Consider the following 22,671-nt stretch of genomic DNA (forward strand, 5'->3'; position numbering starts at 1 on the left):
AGAAATGCTGATAGCAGCTTTACCTCTCCTCTCTGAGCCTTTCAGCGTGGTTTGGATGTTTCTCAGGGTGGGTTTCTACCTGCCTCCTTTGCTTTAGGATGCGACAGAGCTGTTATTTGTGAAGTTTATTCGGATAAACATACACATATATATTCAGATCTTTGGACGATATACTAATAAGAGACAAACCACATCTCACTGTTTAAATGTTTTAATGGTTCAGGTGGTATAGGATTTGGAAGCATTAACTCAAGACAACATCAGCAGCCTTACAGAACCAACAAATGAATGGCAACAGAGAATAAAGAAAACACAGAGGCCACATAGAAGAATGCATGGAAACATCTAGGCATTTCAAGCCATCACAGTAAAAAGATACACGATTCTAGTAAAACCAGCATGCTGAAAACCTAGGATATAAGCACGCACACAGCCACACACACACACACACACACATTCGCACAATCGCACACGCACACATACGAAGATAGGCTGGGGGACAGCCCTGATAGAACAGTAAGACACCTTTAACTTGAAAAAGAACAAAAAAAAAAGTAATATGCATAGGCAAATAAAAAAAATACTAAAACAGAGGTAAACATAAAAAGACAAATTCCTTTGTCGCGAGCGGGCAGCCTGACCGATCAGTTGGTCACGCGGTAGGTACATCGCAATGATTTTAGAGGACATTCAAATATTAAAAGTTGGAGTTGAAGTTATTGCCGAGAGGGTTAAAAATGGATACCGCGCGTCCATACAAAATTATCGTTTGTTACGTAAAAGTTTTAAAAAGAGCTAACAGCGACCACGAACGTCAAGAAGGTACAAGCTGATGGTCATTGTGGCGCGGCGTTTTACGATCCGCTTCGTAAAAGGTCGTAAAAACCAGACGGCGGACATGCTTGGCTTCAAAACATTAAGTTACAATTATTTAAGTTATACATGTTAACAAAGTATACTTAAAAAAACACATTTAAATATCGAGCATGTCACTAGGAGAAACAAATCATTCATAAAACCAAAGCAAACCACTGAAACCAGTCGATCGTTACAAAGAAAACAGGTTTTGATTTGAGCGAGGACATTAGCATGGAGCACGTCATAAAAATACTGTATCTTTCCCTTACAAAGTTGTTGCAGTGTAACAAAAGGCCAGAACAGCTCTGCGTCACCTCAAATACACTGGTCAGATATACTGGTTACTATACTGGTTACACCGCGGACGCAGCCCACAGCCAGAGACGCTAGAGGCTCCTCTTAGGTTAACTAGCGGTTCTAGCTGCTCAGTCAGGTAAACCGACCGTTTCCCAATTCATGTTTGTGGAACTCCAGGAGCAACCGGCGATTATAGAGCGCCCACACTAGAACCAAACCACTTTGGGGACAGCACCACAACGGTTATTAAAGATCTGCCGCCGATGTAAGGACGATATCCCGGGTAGGTCGTGTGGATGACCACGACGTGAGCATATACCAGGGACGAATAACCGTTTTAGACCCAGACGGCGCTGACCTGAGGGTGGAGGTCTGTATTGCGTGTGGAGACTGCTGTGAAGACTATATTCAACTCTAAACCCAGACTACTCTGCTTGTGTTTCGTCCGTGCTGCTGTCCAGGAATGGGGGAGTGATTACATAAGTAATAAATTAGAGCTACAGCCAGTCACTCAGGCTGCTGTAACCTTATCTTACAGAGTACTAACAGAACACCATAAAGTACACTTGGCACAATCAATGCTTACTGTATATTCCCTAAAGTCTGTACAATAAAAACAAAAAAAACAAAAACTTTTCACAAGAACTCCCACTTTGTGTTTGCTCAGGTAGAGGATGTGTACACCTGTGTGTAAACCGTTTAGGTGACGTAAGGAGGATAGTGTTCTTTTTTTTTTTTTTTTAATAATGCTGACGATGCTTTTCCTTTGAGGTAAAGCCGAGGTGGCACGCCCAACGGGAGAATGGAAACCAAAACTACAAATGAAACAGCAGAAGGACCCCTGGTCTGATGGGGACAGATGAGAGCAGTCATACGACCAGTTCAGACTCAAAGTGAACTGAAACTAATTAAAACAACCTCCTACGGGGGTCGTCAACGGTGACCAAGGTAAACGATGAATGGCCGACTCCTCCGGTGACCAGAGCACAGGTCACATGATTTAAAATATGATCAGCAAGACCAAAATATGCAATATATATATTAAGGAAATAAAAAGGCAAAAAAAGCAACCAACAACTTCTAAAACGTTTTCATATTCATTCGCTCCAATGACATGTTGGATCGCCCCGGCGACCACCAGCCCCGCCCCTATAAACCCAGCTAGCGGAGCGCGCTAGCACGCTAACACGCGAACGGCATTCTGCAGGTTAGCATGCTAACACGCTAACGCACCCCGGTGGGCCGAGAAGGAGCCGGGAAGAGGGAAAGGCTTTGGTGGGAGAGAACAGACCACCTCTCTGGTGGGGGGGGGGGGGGGGAGGAGGGGGAGTCGTCGTCTCCCATCAGGCCTCTCCTCTCTCCTGAGTCTGAGCAGTGTGTGGTGGTGGTGGAGGAGGAGGAGGTGGTGGTGTTGGAGTCGAGGGGGTGGAGCCCAGGGTCACTGCCGCCGGTCCTCTGCCTCAGAGCGGGAGAACGCCATCACCACGTCCTCTGCACCTGTGTGGGGGGTGGGGGGGGGGGGGGCAGGGTTAGACACGGGTGCACCCATGGGTGCTCTCTCTCCCCCCACAACGCGTCAACGCGACAGACGGACATTCAGTTAAACCAGTGACAAAGATACGAGCCAGGGAACACACGGTGACTTCATGGAGGCACAGAACCTCCTCCGCATCGGGACCCAGGGGGACCAGAGGAGGGGGGGGGGGGTTTGTTCAGTGAAGGAGTGAAAAGTTCCTATTGAGTTAGTGTCCTTCGCCGAGGAGGGGGTGATGGTGTGAGGGGGGGGGTTTACAAATGAGTCACAGCTCAGGCTGACGGTGGTGTGGCGGCTCCAGGTGGAATGGAGCACCGTCCGTTCTGTGTGTGGGCGGTGGTCTGGCGGTGGTCTGGCGGCTCCAGGTGGAATGGAGCACCACCCGTTGTGTGTGTGTGTGTGTGTGTGTGTGTGTGTGTGTGTGTGTGTGTGTGTGTGTGTGTGTGTGTGTGTGTGTGTGTGTGTGTGTGTGTGTGTGTGTGTGTGTGTGTGTGGGCGGTGGTCTGACGGAGGCAGGCGGCCGCTCTGCCAGGCGGCTCCTACCCTCAGAGGGTCTGTCGTTCGGTTCGGTCTTCGTCATTCCTGGCAAACCCAAACGACTCTTGCATCTTGCGCTGTTGAAAGTGTTGCCCAGAGCACCCACTCCATTATTAACGCTAATTAAAAAAAAATCTCTTAATGAAGTCCCATTGTACAAAAGGGGAGATGTTTGGTTTATGAAGAACGGGAAATGCTTTATCGGTGACCACTGCACTGGGGCGTGGTCAACCACAGCCGTGTGTTCTCTGTCTGGACGTACGACTGGACTCTAAAGGTGAGTCACATGGACACGCAGAGGGGAACAGTGCCTGAATCATCATCTCACACACACACCCACACACACACACACACACCCCTTTCCAGTGGGTACACCTTAAGCCTACATTGCACAGTCACTCATGAACAGCGGGTGAGGTTGGTGAGAGGTTTTAAAAAGGCCCACCCGCGAAGGACGAAGCTGGGTCATTGCAGCAGAGCTCAGAGGTCAGCAAACCCTAACCCTGTTCCCATAATGCGTCAGGCCGCAGCCTCGCCACCAGTTGCTCAGCGGCAGGCGAAGATCCAAAACGGGGTTATTTATGTATATTGTCGATGATAAGGTGTGTTCTTGACTCCACAAAGAACAGTTTCTTCCAGTCCCGTAGCTCCGATACATCTAAAGTGTCGCTTCGCTCTGCATCCAGAATGTGAATGAGGTCAAAGCGTTGACCTGCGCCGGAGTCGAACAGACCAGAGCCGATGCGTTCTGATCACCCCACACTGATTCATTAAGGACAGCAGCAGAAGCACTCTGCCGTCTCCCAATCAGGAAGCAGTAAAACAAGAGCTCTGGCGTTCCCCCCCTCCTCTCCAACTGACCGTCTCCACCCTTCTAGAAGATTCCTGCTCCCTGGCTGGACTGGGATAGCCTGGTCCCACCAGAATCTCGTACTTCATCTCATTTGCACCGAGAGTCTGGCCACTCTCCATTGACAAACGTTAACTCACTTGAAGGCGGGTGTCTGTTTAAAACTATTAGATCTGCCCAGTGCCACTCTGGATCGGCCATAACCAATCGCTGACGTTTGACTACGACTCAAACCAGCGCACGACCTCAACGTCAATGTTCTCAGCCACTCCCTCTGTTCGCTGATTGGACGGTGAAAAAAAAATTGGCTGCAGAAAACCTGCGAATATATACCGCAAACCCAGACCTAGTACTGAAGGGAAATGAAAATTGAGAGGAAGTACGGAGGCGGGCAGAGCCAGGCTAGGACAAGGACGCGATCCAACCAAACCGTGTTCTGCAACTGTTCCCAAAAGAGAGACGGCTACACTGTCACACGGAATGTCCTCATAACCAGCTCCATGGATACTGTTTTGTATCATCAGGCCAGGCAGTCTGAGCATGCCCTAGTGCCCTCATCCAACGCGTGGTTGGGACAACACTTGAAAGCTGCCAGGAAATACCGTACAACTGTATGTTGTATTTATTCATAGTACTTAACTGTGTAGCATCTGCAGTGGCTAGCTATCACTGCTGTATACGGGGAATGGGGTTAGCCTGGCGATTGTTAGTACTTGCACTTGGTTCTATGAACATCCTTACGGTACCGACGGCGATATATTGTTTCACTTCTTATGACAAATGTACTTATTGTAAGTCGCTTTGGATAAAAGCGTCCCTTTACAAAGGGAAAAAAATTCCCTTTGTAACGCCGGTCACCGTGGAAGAGCAGCACGCTAACAAAGGCCCACTCCACCTCCTACAGAAGGCTGCCGCGTTTCTCAGAGGGGGGGGGGGGGGGGGTTGGAGCGTGTGAAGATGCCTTCCTTGTTCCTGGGCTATAAAAAGCCTCTGCCCCAGTCAGCACCAGACTGCTTGTTAGATGTAATTATTGTGGCAAAAAAAGATAAAAGTCAGACTGAGACTGCTTTTTTCGCTGGCGTTTGGCAGTGAAGAAGGCTGGAGCCGCCCCGGTCCAGAGAGTAGCGCTCCCCAGTTCAGCCTGGGCTCCAATCGGTGCTTCTAACGAGGGTCTAACGAGGATCTAACAAGGGGTCTTGTGGAGCGTTAAGGCCCCCCCCCCCGTGTGGTTCATAGAATAACACGTCCTGGCGGCCACGCGCCTTCCGGACGGGCGCTCGTGTCCTCTGTTATGCACACAGCCAAGAGAACGGATCGGCCTCGTCCAACGGGTCTAGACGCGTGGGATGAGGACCGCGAGGCCATGGCAACGCAAGAGGAGGAGGAGGGGGGGGGGGGGGCGAGCGATTGGGCGAGGCGTCCACACCATGGCTCTGGAGGTAGGAGAGACGTCTGCTGGGACGTGACGGCACAGAGCCGATGGTCACATTAGAGATTTAGAATTGAAATTGAAAAAAAGTGTTCAGGGAGCAGTCTGGTCCAGTTCCAAGTGGAATGAGCTTCAGCCCATGGTCTCGGCTGATCTAGAATGACAACTCTAACCCATCATAGTAATATCTGTTTATAGTCTATACTAACATCTATCATTTAGACCTCACCGGGACTCGTCTATAGCCGTGTTGCAGCGTACGGCCCAGATATGTGTGGACACAGACACACACACGCATACAGACAGACAGACAGGACACGCAGACAGACACACACACACACCCACACAACAGCACCACGCCAAACAGCATGCGTTCATTTTAAAAATGGAAGAAATGTCAGCCTTGTTGCCTAGCAACGGACCCCGTTCAGTCCTCAAAGCCGTCCGGTTGAGGTACGAACACAAGACAAGAAGACGGAGAGGATTCACAACACATCGTCGGTAGGTCTGCATGGCGGTCTGCCGCCTCAGGGGAACCCTGACTAGGGCTGGGCGATTAATCAAAATTTGATCGCGATTTCAGAGTGAAACGATCACCAAACTAATATAAATCGAGTTGAAACGATTATTATTTTTTTAAATAGAAATTGCAGAACAGCTGGATTCATATCTGGACTTTATTTTCTATTTGACCATTTTGTGTATATTTTTAAGGGGAAATTTCGAAGTTCTCATTTACAAAGTGTTTTTTTTTGGAGAGAAATTATGAATAAATATTATCAATATATCAATATTGACCAAAATAATCGTGATTATGATTTTTTTCCATAATCGAGCAGCCCTAACCCTTGACCTTTACCCCGTGCCCTCTGGCCTCCCCTCCGGCTGTATTCGGTGGGGTCTGATTCACTGTGTTCGGAGGGGACTCCCGGACCACTAGTATGAACCCTGGTTGCTTATTGATGACCGCTGCAGAACCGTGGTCTGTCGCCTGCGGGCCGACAGATGCAGATGACAGATATGACAGGCAGGTTCTCTCACACACACACACACACACACACACACACACACACACACACACACACACACACACACACACACACACACACACACACACACACACACACAACACACACACGGTAAGTGGCCGGGGTTGTGACCTGGTGTAAATGTAGAAGTGTTAATCAGAGTAGAAGCATCTGAGGTCAGCCCAGCAGATAAACACATGGAGCTGAATACCAAACGCAGCGCGCCCGCGCCCACCCGATGTTAAATATAAGTATGTCAACAGGCCCTCTGCGTTGATCCACACCTCCACTGACGTCGGTCAGGAGCACGGCTCGGAAGAACTTCACAAACTTTACACAAAAGGTTTCCTTTAATTTTCCGTATTTTTAAGCAAATCACCGGGGAAGTAGCGACATAAAAAGGTCCAAAATGGTCAGGCAACCTGACAACCTGAAGCTCTTCCCAACAGGGTTCTAGCAACAGCAGCCGGAAGCCTTGTTAATGTACTGGGCACTAAAGGCGGCGGGTCATCGAGTTATGATCAGACTCACCTCCCCCCCCCCCCCCGTTAGTCGTGGATGGCAGACTCCTAGTCAGTGAGAGCCAAGCTCACGATGACGCAAACCCAGAACTGTCAACGGTGACGTGACATACTAATGTGGGCTTATGCTGAGGGAGGGGGGGGGGGGGGGTAGGGGGAGGGGGTGGTGAACAGACAAAGGAAACACCATAGCGGTATTGATTCGGCCAAGCAGGAGAGGAGGGCGATATTTCTGAAGGGGGTGGAGGACGAGACCAGGGGTGTGGGAGGGGGGGGCTGCCTGTGGTATCACACCCTGGCTGGGTAATTACCGTGCCAGGGTGCCCCAGGGGCTCATGGGTAATGAGGCCCTACCTCCTCTACAGGCACGGCGCATCGCCACGGCACCGAATCCCTACAGGGAGGCGCCCCCCCCTCCCCCCCCCCCCCCCAACCACCGCCGCAACGTAGGTGGTTACTACGGCAACCGCTCTCCTCTATTGTCTCCCTCCCTCCCTCTGGTCCGTGTCTGTGCGCCCGGCACACCCAGCACTCCGGAGCGAGGCCGGTGCCTGGGCTCAGTCAGGCTGCTGATGGTTCATGTGTGAAGAGACGTGTACAGAAATAACCTGCCGGTGTGGAGGAGGTGTGGCTATAGGGGACGGAGACATAGGCGGTGGGATTCAATGGGATTTTTTTTATCTGTTCAATGAAACCAAAATGTCTGATATTCGCATTAGGAAGCGGTGACAACACTGAGACTTCAGTACAGCCCTGAAGGACACCCCCGTATCCAGTTCACATTCAGCTTCAGCCCTAATAAGATCGTTAGCCTTGATGTGTGCACGCAAAACAAAGCAGACAAGAATCCCTGCTCTCTCTCGCCCACCGTTCCCACTCTCCCCTTCCCTCTCCGCCAGCGGGACCCGGTTTCATTAAGACGTTCCCAACAAACCCAACAAGAGTGCAAACAACCCACTTATCTTCCAGCCTACTCCTCTTTGATTAAAGCTGCGTCGCGTGAAATCAGCATTTGCATGTATGCTAATCAGTCAATTAAACCCGTGCAAAATGCTAATCACTGACCCGTAGACTTGCGGGAGAAATATGAACGCAGCCCGATGAGTTTGACTCATTTACTTTGGATGAACCAGACGGGTTATTGAACCAGTACCCCGACAGGGTACCGATCCAGGATCAGTGTGTGTGTGTGTGTGTGTGTGTGTGTGTGTGTGTGTGTGTGTGTGTGTGTGTGTGTGTGTGTGTGTGTGTGTGTGTGTGTGTGTGTGTGTGTGTGTGTGTGTGTGTGTGTGTGTGTGTGTGGTGTGTCCGTGCGCGTGTTGGCCGCAACATGAAGAGCACGGCTTCCTGCTTACAACTCCAGCTAGCGACCCGCCGGTAAATAACTCGGACCTAAAATGGCCGCCGCATAAGCGCCGTCACCCACGTCCTGATCGCTAAATTTTTTAATCCTACTATGGCCACGGCAATATCCCGAAAAGACACACACCCGCCTCTATTTCTGATTGGTCCGTCATACAGGCTTTTACTGGCTTGATATTAGCTGCTATTGTTAAGGTTAGGTTTAGGGGTTAGGGTTAGGGGTTAGGGTTAGGTTTAGGGGTTAGGGTTAGGGTTAGGGGTTAGGGTTAGGTTTAGGTTTAGGGGTTATGGTTAGGGTTAGGGGTTAGGGTTAGGTTTAGGGGTTATGGTTAGGGTTAGGGGTTATGGTTAGGGTTAGGGTTAGGGGTTAGGGTTAGGTTTAGGTTTAGGGGTTATGGTTAGGGTTAGGGTTATGGTTAGGGGTTAGGGTCATGGTTAGGGTTAGGGCTCTTTTGTGACGCTCTCGAATGCTCACAGCGAGGGTACTGTAGCGTCCAGTTAAGTTGCATGCAACCCGGCCAATCACAGACAGAGTAGGGTTGGTTAGGGTGGGTCTTGGCGTGCGTCCTGATCCCCCGATGAGTCTGTCCCTACCGCCCGGCGGGGCCCGCCCCCAGACCCCACAGAGGCCCTCTGCGGTGAGGCCCTCCGCGGTGAGGCCCTCCGCGGTGAGGCCCTCCGCGGTGAGGCCCTCCGCGGTGAGGCCCTCCGCGGTGAGGCCCTCCGTGGTGAGGCCCTCTGCGGTGAGGCCCTCTGCGGTGAGGCCCTCCGCGGTGAGGCCCTCTGCGGTGAGGCCCTCTGCGGTGAGGCCCTCCGCGGTGAGGCCCTCCGCGGTGAGGCCCTCCGCGGTGAGGCCCTCCGCGGTGAGGCCCTCTGCGGTGAGGCCCTCTGCGGTGAGGCCCTCCGCGGTGAGGCCCTCCGCGGTGAGGCCCTCCGCGGTGAGGCCCTCCGCGGTGAGGCCGAGGTTCGCTTCCATGCGTGGATACAGTGAGTCACCGGCATCGACACCCCCCCCACCCTCTGCAGGCGCAGCACTCTGTGATCGATGAGTCTGACGAGTCACACTGTGTCAATGCTGGGTGAGGACCTTCACACAATACACAGGGGGGGGGCGGAGAGAGAGAGAGAGAGAGAGAGAGCGGGCACGAGACAGAGCGAGCAAGAGAGAGAGAGAGACCGAGAGAGCAAGAGAGAGAGAGAGAGAGAGACAGAGAGAGAGAGCAAGAGAGAGGGTGTGTGTCCCTGAATCAGCATGTTCTCAAACCGTTGGATGTTTTTTTTATACAGTGCTGCACCTTTTGAGTGACAAGGTGAGAGCAAGCAAAAGAGAGAGAGCGAGGGCACGAAAGAGAGCGAGAGAGAAAGCACAAGAGAGAGAGAGCGAGAGCGCGAGAAGAAAGCAAGTGGGAGAGAGGAGTAGTACCCGAAGAGAGAGAAATGGCATCCTTACACAACAGTTACCCACTGCTTACATAAACAGTGATTACCTTGGGGGGGTTTAAATAGATTTGGGAGAATATTGACATGTACTGTCGTGAGTGTGATTTGGCAAAGGTCTCAAGTTGCCCCACAGCTCAGGCAGCTTTAGCCGAGAGGAAGCGCGCCCAGGCAGTGGCTGGGTTGACGATCCACACCAGACCGCGGCATGGCCTGGGTGCTGGCGGTGGGGTTGATGATACAGAGCCAAGAGGCAGCGATGAGACAAACACAGACAGACAACCTCTGTCTGAGAACAGCCGGCAGAGCCGTACGGCTCCTGTCCCCTGCTGCAGCGTGGCGGGGCAGACAGCACAGAGAGCCACACAGGCCTCCTCACAGAGCCTTCAGGGGGACAGAGACTCACACAGGAGGGGGCAGAGACCCAGGCCCCGTCCACACGGAGCCCATTTTTTTTTGTTCCCACAAAAAAAACAAAGTTAAGTCTTGTGCGTTTGGGCCGACCGTCCAGACGGATCGGACTTTTCTGAAACCAAACGCATCGAAGGAAAACGGAGGGGGAAAAAATGTTTTTCTGAATTACCTTCCTCATTTGAACGCACCGAGGGGGGGCGGCGAGGAGAGAGAACAGAGCACGCACATCATGTGCATACGTCTCTAAATATTATTACCCCGATCTAATAAGTCCTTATTGTCCTCATATATATTTAGAAACCGCAACGGTCTACACTTAATTCAATCCCCGGGTATTTTGGGCTCTTCCGTGTGGCCAGACACTGCCTATCTCTACCAGCGTGCAGTCGGCCGCTGAACAGAAAGGACTGATTCAATTTTGGCGAGAAATAAAATAATTATTTATGGAACACAACACACACGCACGCACGCCCACACACACACACTTTATTCCTACAAATCCGTTTTGGTAGATTCTCTTACAACCTCAACACAGACTTCCCATCTGCGGTATCGAGCCGCGCTTTAACGGCCTTCCTGGCATCATTCCCCGTGGGGGGGGGCGGGGGGGAACGCCTTCAGGACGGCCCCCTGATCGGTCGCGATTCACAGCGGCCGGGAGGGGAGAACGACACCACTTAGCGCGACCTGTGATCTCCAACGGGTCCTCCTGCCTGCACACCTTCAGGAGGACCTTCTGACGCCGCACCCCCCCCCCCTCCATTATTAATGTCTCTCCTCCCCTCGTATCGACCCCGAGGGGAGGATCTATTTCGGCTCTACTTTGAGGGACGCGGGAAGGGAGGATGAGGGACACACGCTGCAGAAGTGATGGGACTGGGTTGTTGTTTTTTTTCCAGAGGGGCGAGAGAGAAAATGTAGCCAACGTGGGTCTTTACATAAGGCCGTGGATGGGGGCCATGGTTAACGGGGAGATACACGGCGAGCACGGCTAGGATATTGTCCTCCCCGCCGTGGTGCCGGCCGTGCCGTGCTGTGCACCCTGCGCTGCTTCAAATGGACGCCTCGGCCCGCTCTGTTCCAAGGTGGAATCACCGACCGCAGCTGAACACTGCCGGCGTCTATTGCAGAAGACGCCCTTTCTGTGGATTTAAAATATTGTGCAACAGAGATTGCACGCCGTTTACTTTGCCGCCTGCGGCCTCGTATTACCATCCAGCTTATCCCCTTCCCTCATGCGGGGGCACGGTTAAGATAACACAGACGTAGGACAATAAGGTTAAACAGAAGCCTCTTCCTCCCGTCGTGGGACACACGTGATTTCACCTGCAGAATCAAAAGGCACCTGGTCTGACCAGCTGCTTACCCGCTGGTGGTGGGTACTAACAAAAGATGGCTTCTACCCGAGTCCCAGGTGGGTCACAGAGGCTTCAAAATAAGAGCGTGCTTCGGATTAGGCCTGGAAGGCAGCTGATAAAAGGAGAGAAAGTAGCTCATGTCCTTTGAATAAATTTCGGCTGCTTCCTCGGGTACCTGCTGAGGCTCACGGTCTTTTTTAATCTGGCGCCCTCTTGTGGTGGAAGTCTGACCTGCCTACCACGTTAATAAATGTACAAAGAGAACAGCACACTCTAGTGTCTAATGACTGCACTGCAGTTCACGAACACAAGACCCATCCATATGAATATATTGCGTGACTGCGTCCCTAGTTTACTTTCGTAATACCAGTTCACAGTCACACCACGTCATGCATGACCACAGTCACACCAATTCATACATGACCACAGTCAAACCTGGTCATACATGACCAGTCACACCTTGTCATACATGTTTGCTATATATTTTTCTGTGTTGTACTTGTGTTGTCATCTGCACTGCCAAACGACAAACCCAGGACTTCTGCGTTGTGTTTGAATGCAGGTTCGGAAAAAAAGTTAGAGATGCAGTGATAAATACAAAAGACTAAAAACAGCAAAATAAGGCATCGCCGCCAGACAGACTATTTATAGTCGGTTTATAAAGCTGCCAAAACAGAGCATCGCGATAAGTTCGATCCCTCCTGGCACGGCCACCCTCGTATCTGTAGGAATAGACACTGGGCATGTGTGTTGTGGGAGTCTTCTTACCCTGGTCGATGTTGTGCTGAGGTAGTTGGCTCATCTGGCTGTGGACCACGCCTGCATAATTCCGGAGGAAGGCCTCTTCACTGGGCGTGAGCTGCGAGGATAAGGAAGACGTGTTAAGAGATGAGGCGTTCCACCACCATGACCCCTGCCGGCTCCCCCACAGACCCAAGAGAACACGTATCCGTATAATGATGGTGGCCTATAGTGTGGGTCATACAGGTTATTGTACATTTACCCTCATTAAAATGAGTATGAAAATTCTAGTGTGATTTTATTTTTGCTTTTGGTATGGTTTTTTATCAAGACCTCAAGATTTGCAGTGCTACCGGTGAACCACTTTATGAAAGTTGCTTCATTCCAATTTAACAAGCTTAAGCAGTTTTATTTTAATGACGCCTTTCTCTTAGTACTTAAGGTGAGTCTGATCATTTTATTTTTGACCAAAGCAATCTTACATTTAGGACATTCAGCGTTCAGACGCTTTTATCCAAAGTGACTTACAATAAGTACATTTGGCAGAAGAAAGAGAATCAATAATATATCTGTCGGTACAGCAACGATGTTCATAGAACCAAGAGCCAAGCACTAACAACTGATCTTGTAGGTTGAGTCTCAGATGAGTGTTTCCAATAGCCTGCTCCAGGTTCCTCCTCATTTCACTCTCCCCGTACGGGCATGAGAGTTTACCAGGGTCCCTTGACATGCAAATCGGGAGAGCTCTATTGTGTGGTGAGCAATGGCTACAAGGCGTGTCCTCTGCTTGTTCAGCCGTTTGTTTACTCTGTCTCATAATGACCCAGGCGTCTGGACATATTCAGGTTGGATCTTGACCCTGGATGACTCGTCAAGCTTGTGGCCTACAAGCTCTGCGAAACATGATATCAATATAACACCTAAGTGTGGCATTCAAGCACTCTGACAACATCAACCCTATATCAGTCATGTTGATGTGCAAGATTGTATGAGTCAGTTTCCCTGGAAATACGTGGGGCTGGGACACCACTGCTAACACCCAGAAACCATCACTCACGTCCGCAGAATAATCAACGCAAACTGATCTCTAAATCAGCCGGTCGGCCCAGCCAACTTGAGCGACTGCTTTCTAGAGACCGAGGGATTCCCAATCTGAATAATAACCACACATTAACACATTTCTAGCTGAACCCACACATGGTGTACAATGATGAACGATGAATGATGAACATGATGAATTCAATCTGTAACAAGATTAATATCCCAGGAAACAATCCCCTTGCTAGGGGGGGGGGAACACAAAAACGATCCACCACTACCGAGTTATATAGTTATAAACGCACATCTTAACGACCATGTACACACAGGGAGCAGTGCTACTATACATTGAGCCCCTGGTCAGAGTGCTGCAGAGCTGGAACCACACAGTGAGGACTAGCGTGGAACAAGCGTTGGCGCTCCAGTGAAAAGGCTCCGTATACGTACATTGGATCCCATCTTCTTGAGCATGAGCAGGACCCGCACTTTCTGTTGGATGTACATCTCTTCAGGAGACTTCCCCGGGATCTCCTCCCGGTTCATGACCCCTGCTCCTGTAGCTCTGCGGACGCAAACATGCACACGTTAACGTTTACATTACGGTCACAATAATGGGCATTTAGCTTTTATCCAAAGCGACTTACGGACCTACTTCAGGAGAAAGAGAAACAACAATATATCGCTGTCGGTAAGTGCCAAGTGCCAAGAACCAAGCACTAACAATCACTAGGTTAACCCATTCCCCGTATACAACAAAGACAGCTAGGATAAGACGCTACAGATTTCTACATTCTATTTTTAACTGCCAGGACGTACAATACACAATACACAAGTGTCAAGCTTCATCCATGTGGGTTTTGGGCTTTGGGTAAGGCAGCGATTCAGTTGGGATACGATGAGCCTGTGGCGTGACTAGAGCAGTGAAGACGGGCCTCACGCAGCAGAATCATGTGCAGAGAGATCCACCGTCTCATCAGCAGCCCTGGTGTCTCCATCCTGGACAGCAGCAGGTCCACCATGGGAGACACCAGGGAGCCTCAGCGACTCACACTGCCGCTGGCGCTTCATAAAAACTCAACTCAACTCAAACTCAAGTCGGTTCTAACGAAGTTGAGTCACTGGGGCTTCATCTGGGCGCTGTCAGACAGCGAGCAGCGCCTCCATTAATACTGCATGTGACTCTTCACAGAGCGCACCGGCCCCCACCCTCAACCCTCTCCCAGCCAACTAAGGACCTGTCTTCAGGAGGTGCCATATATGGGCGTGGACGGGCAGGAGGGAGACGACGAGAGGCGAGGGAAGGCCACAGTGCACAGTGCGGCCGTCTCTGATATGTGAGGGGCGGAAAGGCGAACCGATTGCGGGCTGACGTCGGATTTCAAGACTACTTCTTCCGGGTTTGCGGTGTGAAACACCCCGAGAACGATCCGTCATCTGTAATCCCAGAGTACAATTCAACTGAAAGCCCGAAAAAAACTCAATTTCCCCAAAGATGATACTACATGCATGTCCTATACGATACGCTGCAGGGAACAATATTAGTATGCATGTCTAGATTCCACCCCCTCTCCTGGTTAGAATGATCTGTAAATGCCCACGGGGCCTCGGGGACAGACAGCTCGGGTAATCTCTCCTGGCCCCCCCGATCCATACAAAAGGAGCACTAATGCATGGTGAGGCTGTTTGATGTGGGGCTATACTTAATAAATAAATATCAATAACAGCAGCATGTGTTGGCGAGTGAGTGCACCAGTTGACTCTTAAGACACACCAGACTCCATCGATGGGTGGTTTAGGGCGCACTCACACTAGGCCATCTGTACCGCGCCCGAGTACGTTTGCCCCCTAAAGTCTAGAGATCGTTTGGCTAGTGTGAGCACGCCGTCCGTACTCAAGTACAGTTAAATTCCGTGGCCTCAGTAGCACACTTTGGAGAGGTGTGCTCAGGCCACGGTACAGATGCTAATGAGCCGACACGCGCACACGTACGGATACAAGAGGCAACCGTACTCAGACCCAGTTGAGATTGCCTAGTGTGAGCACAGGCCAGCGGCACAGTGGGGGGGGGGGGGAGGGAGGACTGTCCGTTGAATCACCGCTCCACCCTGACCGCCGGGCGCCGGCAGCGAGCGCCGACTCACAGAGAGAAACACAGAGAGGGACGTAAAGAGAGGGAGAGGCCTGGCGTGTGTCGGCTCAGTGTCTTGAAGCACCGTCAGAAGACGGGAGGTGGAGGTGGAGGAGGGGGAGGAGAGGGGTTAGCAGCGTCTCTGTGCACCGTCAGAGGAACGGAGGTGGAGGTGGAGGAGGAGAGGGGTTAGCAGCGTCTCTGTGCACCGTCAGAGGAACGGAGGTGGAGGTGGAGGAGGAGAGGGGTTAGCAGTGTCTCTGAGCCCCGGCGGTGATGTGTTTGATCATGTCTCTCTCCGCTCCCGACATCAGAGGGCTGGAGCCCAGAGTCTCCCCCAAGGCGGGCGAGCCCGGAAGGCAGCCAGCCAGTGGGCGGGCTCAGGGGCCTAAGACCCCGCTCAATACTAAATAAATGATTCAATATATAAAAACATGGGCACCAAAACATTGTGATATGATGACGACGGCGGGCAGACACAGCCTTCCTGTCTTTCTCGAAGCAGTGTGATGTTAATGATGTTTTGAAGGAGCAAGCTGACGTGACAAATTCAGCTTCTGCTGCAGGAGACGGCGGGCTGGCAGTAGAAAGATGAACCTGTGAGCGTCTTCTCCAGAAATACACTTTCTAAAAGTAGCTCCTTTCACCTTTTGTAGTTGAGAAAGGGCTCCATATTTAGCCTGCACTGCTGTCAAACTGTTTGGGATGGGCTGATTATTGAATTATCTTTTCTATTCGGTTAAGTAAAGCTATCACACAGAAGTCTTGGGGATTATTTTGGGACATTTAACGCAGCGCTACACTTGCACACGATGGTCATGGCTGGCAAACATGCGTTTATATACACGGTCATGATCCACATCCTGGGATATCAGTTGGGCTCATAGTGTGTTTCAAACTGAGGCATTAGCTCTGATAGGGTATTTTACTGGTTGGCATGCCAACCTTTCCCTCCAACCAGGATCTAGCCAGATACTTTATTTATGTCACTGTGCTGCTAGGAATCACACATATATTCAATTGATCCAATAGTACAGCCATGATATGCCGTCTCATCTTGTAAGGGAATAGATCTGCTTGTTATCTTATTAACTTGTTAACTTATTATTTAAAAGATACAGGAACAATGGGGATTTATGATTTAGGAAAGTAATGAATGGAAAATGATACAGCAACTATTTATTTATAAACCAAAGTAAACTATTAGTTATTCTTTCTCAATTAACAATTAACATGGTCAAGAAGGATGCAGAAATTACATGTGGCTGTTCTATCACTAGTTGTAAGTATATAAGAATATCTGAAATCTGAAAACCTGAAGTTACGTTTTCAAGAGCATTTGAGGAAAGTGTGGATGGCCTGGCCACACACACAAACCAACGCCAACACAAACCATTCGCAGAGAAAAACACTCATCTTTAAGTCACTTGAGCAAAACCGGGTTATAACTAAAACATGTCGATTGGATACCTCACTTATGTTGTTAGATTAGTGCCCCACCAAGAAAGCCTTCTGTGTTCACATAGTAACACATTGGTGATAGAGAATCCAAGATTTTCCTCAGATAAATGGCAGTGGGTAGGTAGGTATTTGGCAGTGCCCTATCCCTCCCTTCCAAGGAGAAATTCTTTGAATAATAAACCTCTGAATGTGTACGTTAATTATTCATTATATTCTTGAGAAAGGCGCGCGGCGTACTTCTGGCCGTCATTAATCGGGATATACCCGTGCCCCCTCGTCCCGGGGGACACAACAGAGCTGCTGTCTGGAGGCTCGGTGCAGTGCGGCGCTGAGCTGCTGGAGGTGGGCTCGCGTTATGCTAATCCTCCCGGGGAAGCTCACCGCGCCAGCCAGGCCAACGCAGCGAATATCCAGACCTAATCAAAAGGATTGCGTCGGTGCTGAACTAGGGTTAATCCCACACACACACACACACACACACACACACACACACACACACACACACACACACACACACACACACACACACACACACACACACACACACACACACACACACACACACACACACACACACACACACACACACAACCCTCCCATCCATCTCACTCTCTGGCGGGTGTCAGCGTTGTGTGCCGGGTTGGGTCGGATCCCTTGGAGTTCTGCAAAGCCTCAGAAGCCAGTTCCGCTAACTAGGCCTGCTGGAGTCAACAACGTGCCAACAGACACAGCGCCGTTCACTAATCCAAGCACAATGCCCACTTGTTTTGCTGACAATTGCAGTTTATGGGGAGGATGCAATGTCATTAAAAAAAATCTGTAGTGTTGCAGTGATGTAAATGGAGATGTCAAAATGGGGGGGGGGGGGGGGGGGCTCTATTGAGTCGCTACAGTGGGTTGTATAATATTTAGACATTAAGGCAATTCTTCACGCCAGCTACCAATATTACACATTCTTGCCAATATGTTGCCGCATCATTGGTGTTTTTTTTTTTACTTCATGTACTGTGTGTGTTTATGTAACAGGCTGTCCAGGCTGCCCAGCCTAACCACCGTGTCTGCCCCTTCCACGACACACCCTGGAGACGGCCTCGGTGGACGCCTGCCAGTGATCACACGATGCAACGGGAGAGCCACTCTCAGCTGACCGGGGTCAGCCAGACCACAGTGGGTGTGGGCCCTGGTTGCACACCGCACTGGGTTAAACCAGCCCGCCAGAAACCATTCTTCCCCTTTTCTAACCCACCCTAGCCCACAATGGCTGATTGTTTTGCCGCGGTGTCTCTCTCCTAGGAGGGTGCTACGGGGTGACCCTCCGGTCCTCGGGGTGCGCGGAAGCGGAGGAAACGGCAGGAGGCCAGAAGAGAAAGGGCAGGGAGGGAGAAGTGGCCTTCATTCAAATGTGAACCCACGCGGACGTGTGAGAAACTGAAGAGGGCTGGATGCCTGGTGTGGCGGCCAACGGGGTTTGCCAACGGGGACGGAAGGCCCGGGGGTAGCAGCTGTGTGCGTTGACGGTGTCGGTACCGCACACAGCTGCCATGCCCGTGGACCCGGCCAACGACGGGAGGGTGGGAGAGAGAGTAGGAGAGGGATCTGACTAGTAGGGCTGGGTGAGGTACCTCACAATTCAATTCAATTCCGATTCTTTAGGTCACGATTCGATTCTATATAGATTCGATGTCTATCCGATTGCTTCGATATCGATTCGATAATACGTGCAGATGACAAAAATACCTAAATAATGCGTGCATAATTTGTATTGGTTTAGAACAAAGTGACCCCAAAATGAATTAACCATTTCCTTGTGCTTCAATTAGCAAAAAGGGAATACAACATTGTATAGTATTGGAATAAAACATTGTATATTAGTTCCTGTATTGTCCCTGAGCTAAGTATTGTCCCTGAGCTAAACTTGCAGCATAAAAGTAATAATCATAACATGGACAAATATAAAAGTGCACGTCAATTTAGGCATACTCGGTTCTAGATTACAATGACATGACAATGAGTATGCTTTTAAAATAGAATATGTCCCTCTTATTTTAGGTTGAAATGTAAACACTGTCAAGCTCGTGCTTACTTTTAAAGTAGTGCAATTAAAAAAAAAAGCAGAGCTTTATTACAACGGAAGAAAAAAAATTGAATCGAGAACAAATAAATTGCAGTGCATTGATGAATAGATATTTTTACCCAGCCCTACTGACTAGGGGATCCTAGAAAATAATGGAACTTGATGGTCATGAGTAAACATCCCATGAAGTCCTTTCAATTTCAATTCTAATTAGTTTACGATATCTAATATATACCATATATGCGTTTACCCAATGTTATCCGCAGATTTCCCTTGTGAATGACCCTGCCTCTCTCTATAGGTCAGGGCTGAATGCGAGTGTGGCTATAGACCCTGCTGGCCGCTAAGGGCCGTGCGGCCTGCCTTTGTGCCGTCCTCCCCATATCTACACTGTACACAACAATGGCCGCAGTATTTGGGGGACAATGCCACCGAAGTGGATTGTAAAAATAAAGACTGGTAAGTAGGTCATGTGTTGTTGTCAACATGTGAGGCATGAATGCAGACGATGCCGCTGCCCTATCGCCACGGCCTGGATGCAGAGCGCCAGCTTCCACATGTTGGATTGCGGTTGAATTGCGGTTCAAATGCAGGTCTGCATTTACATTACATTTACATTCAGGGCTTTTGGCAGACGCTTTTATCCAAAGCAACTTACAATTAGTACATTTGTCAGAAGAAAGAGAAACAATAAATCTCTGTCGGTACAGGATGGTACAAGGATGGTTCATAGAACGTTGTTCTATGAACATTCACTTAAAATCACTAGGTTAACCCATTCCCCGTAGACAACAGAGACAGCTAGGATAAGACGCTACACAATGCTAAATACTATTTTAAACAACCAGGACGTACAACATGCAATAAGTGCGTACATTAAGTGCCAGGATGTACAAAAGACCTATGCCTATGCCTATGCCAGGACGTATGCAGTATTTAAATGAACCCCTAGCCTAGGTTTAGGTCAATTTCTGCATGCAGTTGGGGGTATTTTGATTTGAATTTGTTCCTGTACCCTAGCCTATAGACTAATCAATAACACACACACCTTATAGAAACCCAGGGATGTGCTTAACTGCCTGGTGTGGAATTACTACAGCATGCGTTCCTTGCGTGCGTGGCTCAAATAACGTGTTCCTCTTGTGCGCTGTCATCACAAAGACCGTTAAGAGTGTAACGTGTCCGACTAATTCATGTCATAAAACGTAATCATGGCGTTGGCGGCTACAATTTATGATACATTTGCTTTCATGGATTCACAGATTCAGACTAGTAGCCCCGATCCTGCCCATGATTGAGTAGGGTCTGTGATCTCACCGAGTATCTGCCCACTCCACAGCACCTCTCAGGGGAGAGGATACAGACGCTGCTCCCTTAAGCTGGTCCCTGGGGGCCAAGAAGAGACTGAAACATTTCAAAAGCACCAACATCAAGGCGGAGAACACAGGCTTCTGTATGTGGGGGTGCGACGTATTAAGACATTACTAGGGATGAGGCTATGATTAGGCCTAGACCTTTCTTTCAGATCATATTTTTATGCTATTTTTTATTATGGCTGCCATGAGAGACAAAGACAGAGGCTCCTTCATTATAGATAAAACATGGCAGAATCTATGGCATTATGCACACATAAAGCATTCCTCTCTTCCTTCCTCAGAAAGCAGATGCATCGTTGTATTATTCCAGTCTCTTGCTGCTCTGGACACAGGGTCCAAGTCAGGAATGAAAAATAAATAAAAGACACTCGTACGAGGAAGCATCTCAACTTCGGACGGTCACCATAGGAACCGCTGTAGACTAAATGACAGAGCACTGACACGAATTCCCCTTTGCTAGCCCCGTCCATGGCTGCTTTAGAGACAGCGGACGTTGTTGTCCGCTGACACTCAAGAGGAAGGGGGTTGAGGAGATGGAAGGGGGTACTGGACACTGGAGCGCACCTGGCCTGGCTGGGAGGTGGAATCATGCACTACGGATCCAAGCCCCACCAGACATGGTCATGGTCCCAACAAGACTGTAATAGCATGAGGAGGTTCATGCAGCATGGGGTGGCCATGATAGAAGCGGAGGGGGAGGGGGGGGGGGGGGGGGGGGGGAGGGTTATAAGCCGTTACCCATGGCCAATCACTCAAGCCCACACCCAGCCAACCTCATATATGCCCCCCCCCAGCACAGGCAGTGCGCCAACTTCACAGCTGAACATGTTGTCAGCTATCTGACAGTTGGGCGAAAGCAGACATTGTATGGCATTCAGTGGCACAAAAAAAAAATCCAAGGGTGGGGATGGATACAAAAATAGATTTTGGTAGGCGGGACAGCACATAGTTTTAATTAAAAACACACTTCACTTCTATACTGGGAAAATGCCTGGCATAGTTTTGGGGAGAAACATGTGAAGACCCCATTCATCGCGTTAGAAGAGAAAGGGCATTTAAGAGGGCTGGCTTCAGTTTCACTAAATGACCATTTGGTAAGACGTCCCCCCAGTATGACCAAGAGTCCCTAATCCCAATGAGATCGGGATCAAGACCGGGATCAAGATCAGGATCAAGACCCTGCTGTGTTTTTGATGCCCTGCTTTTATTCAACAACCCACATACGGAATAGGATCATTATAAAAAGTTAAGCTGAAGTAATGTGATTCGGTTAGAGAGTAACGTTAACATCTTATAACGTTTTCAGTGTAGTTGTTGATACATGGAAGTACTAGCTGTTTTAAGACATATATTAAGCCATTAACACTACCGTGGCATCACGAACAAATAACCCTAACGTTAAATTCACCAAGTGTATTCAGTATGCGAAGCAGGACATTTCTACCGTAGCAGACCGACCGGACCCCCGGTATCAGACCGACCCCATGTAGCAGACCGACCCCCTAGAGCAGACCGACCCCCTGGAGCAGACAGACCGACCCCCTGGAGCAGACCGACCCGACCCCCTGTAGCAGAGCGACCCCCTGTAGCAGACCGACCCCCTGTATCAGACCGACCCGACCCCCTGGAGCAGACCGACCCCCTGTATCAGCCCTTCTGCAGCTAGCCACCAATCGATCATTCATCGCCTTCTCGCTCCCCGACCCGCTAGCAACCTCCATTGTGCGAAAACGACAACCACACTAACGCAAAAGTTACATTTAGATCCACGTCAGCCTCCCCAACACGCCCAGACTCGGTGTTCGACGACCCTCCGCTCCCCCAGTACCACCAGGGTACGGAGCTAGGCTAACAGGCTAGCAGCCCGAGACAAAAGCCTGAATGGAGCGGGGCTCCAGGTACCGCTGCCCGGCCGAGCAGCGACACACAACCACCCCACCCACGGGGCTCCAACCCCCTGCTACTGCCCGACCCGTTTTCTATTAAAAAACAACCCCTTTGTCGCTTACCCCTCCTGGTCCAGCTTTTCTTTCTTCGGTATCCTATTTGAATGGTGTGTTGTTTTAGGAGGGCGTCCTGTTCCGGGGTCACATCCCTCCAGTCGGCAGAGGCTGAACGACGGGATTCACGCAGCGAGCTCCCGCTGTTAGTTCGTTTCTCACCACTAGGGTCGCCATTGCACACTCAGAGACATAGCTTGAGGACCCCCATTAAGCTATGGAAGACAT

At 50.1% G+C, this 22,671-nt stretch overlaps 1 protein-coding gene across 1 annotated transcript; it reads right to left on the reverse strand.

Moving 5' to 3' along the window:
- Window positions 1-202: 202 nt before the first annotated feature.
- Window positions 203-22,545, reverse strand: ctnnbip1 (catenin, beta interacting protein 1). The gene is made up of 4 exons (XM_084479480.1): window positions 22,453-22,545; window positions 13,852-13,966; window positions 12,394-12,484; window positions 203-2,652 (listed from the first exon to the last, which is right to left on the reverse strand). The coding sequence occupies exons 2-4, from the start codon at window positions 13,945-13,947 to the stop codon at window positions 2,594-2,596; spliced, it is 246 nt and encodes an 81-aa protein (XP_084335606.1). The 5' UTR covers window positions 13,948-13,966; window positions 22,453-22,545; the 3' UTR covers window positions 203-2,593.
- Window positions 22,546-22,671: the final 126 nt, after the last annotated feature.

Source organism: Micromesistius poutassou, assembly GCF_964030765.1.
Source record: "Micromesistius poutassou genome assembly, chromosome: 15".
Lineage (NCBI taxonomy): Eukaryota > Metazoa > Chordata > Actinopteri > Gadiformes > Gadidae > Micromesistius > Micromesistius poutassou.

Coding starts and splice junctions, on each gene's coding strand:
- ctnnbip1 (XM_084479480.1), bottom strand. CDS start 13,947: ATGAACCGGGAGGAGATCCCGGGGAAGTCTCCTGAAGAGATGTACATC. Junction 12,485..13,851: donor TCAAGAAGATGGGATCCAAT/GTACGTATACGG, acceptor TTATCCTCGCAG/CTCACGCCCAGTGAAGAGGC. Junction 2,653..12,393: donor TCAGCACAACATCGACCAGG/GTAAGAAGACTC, acceptor CCCCCCACACAG/GTGCAGAGGACGTGGTGATG.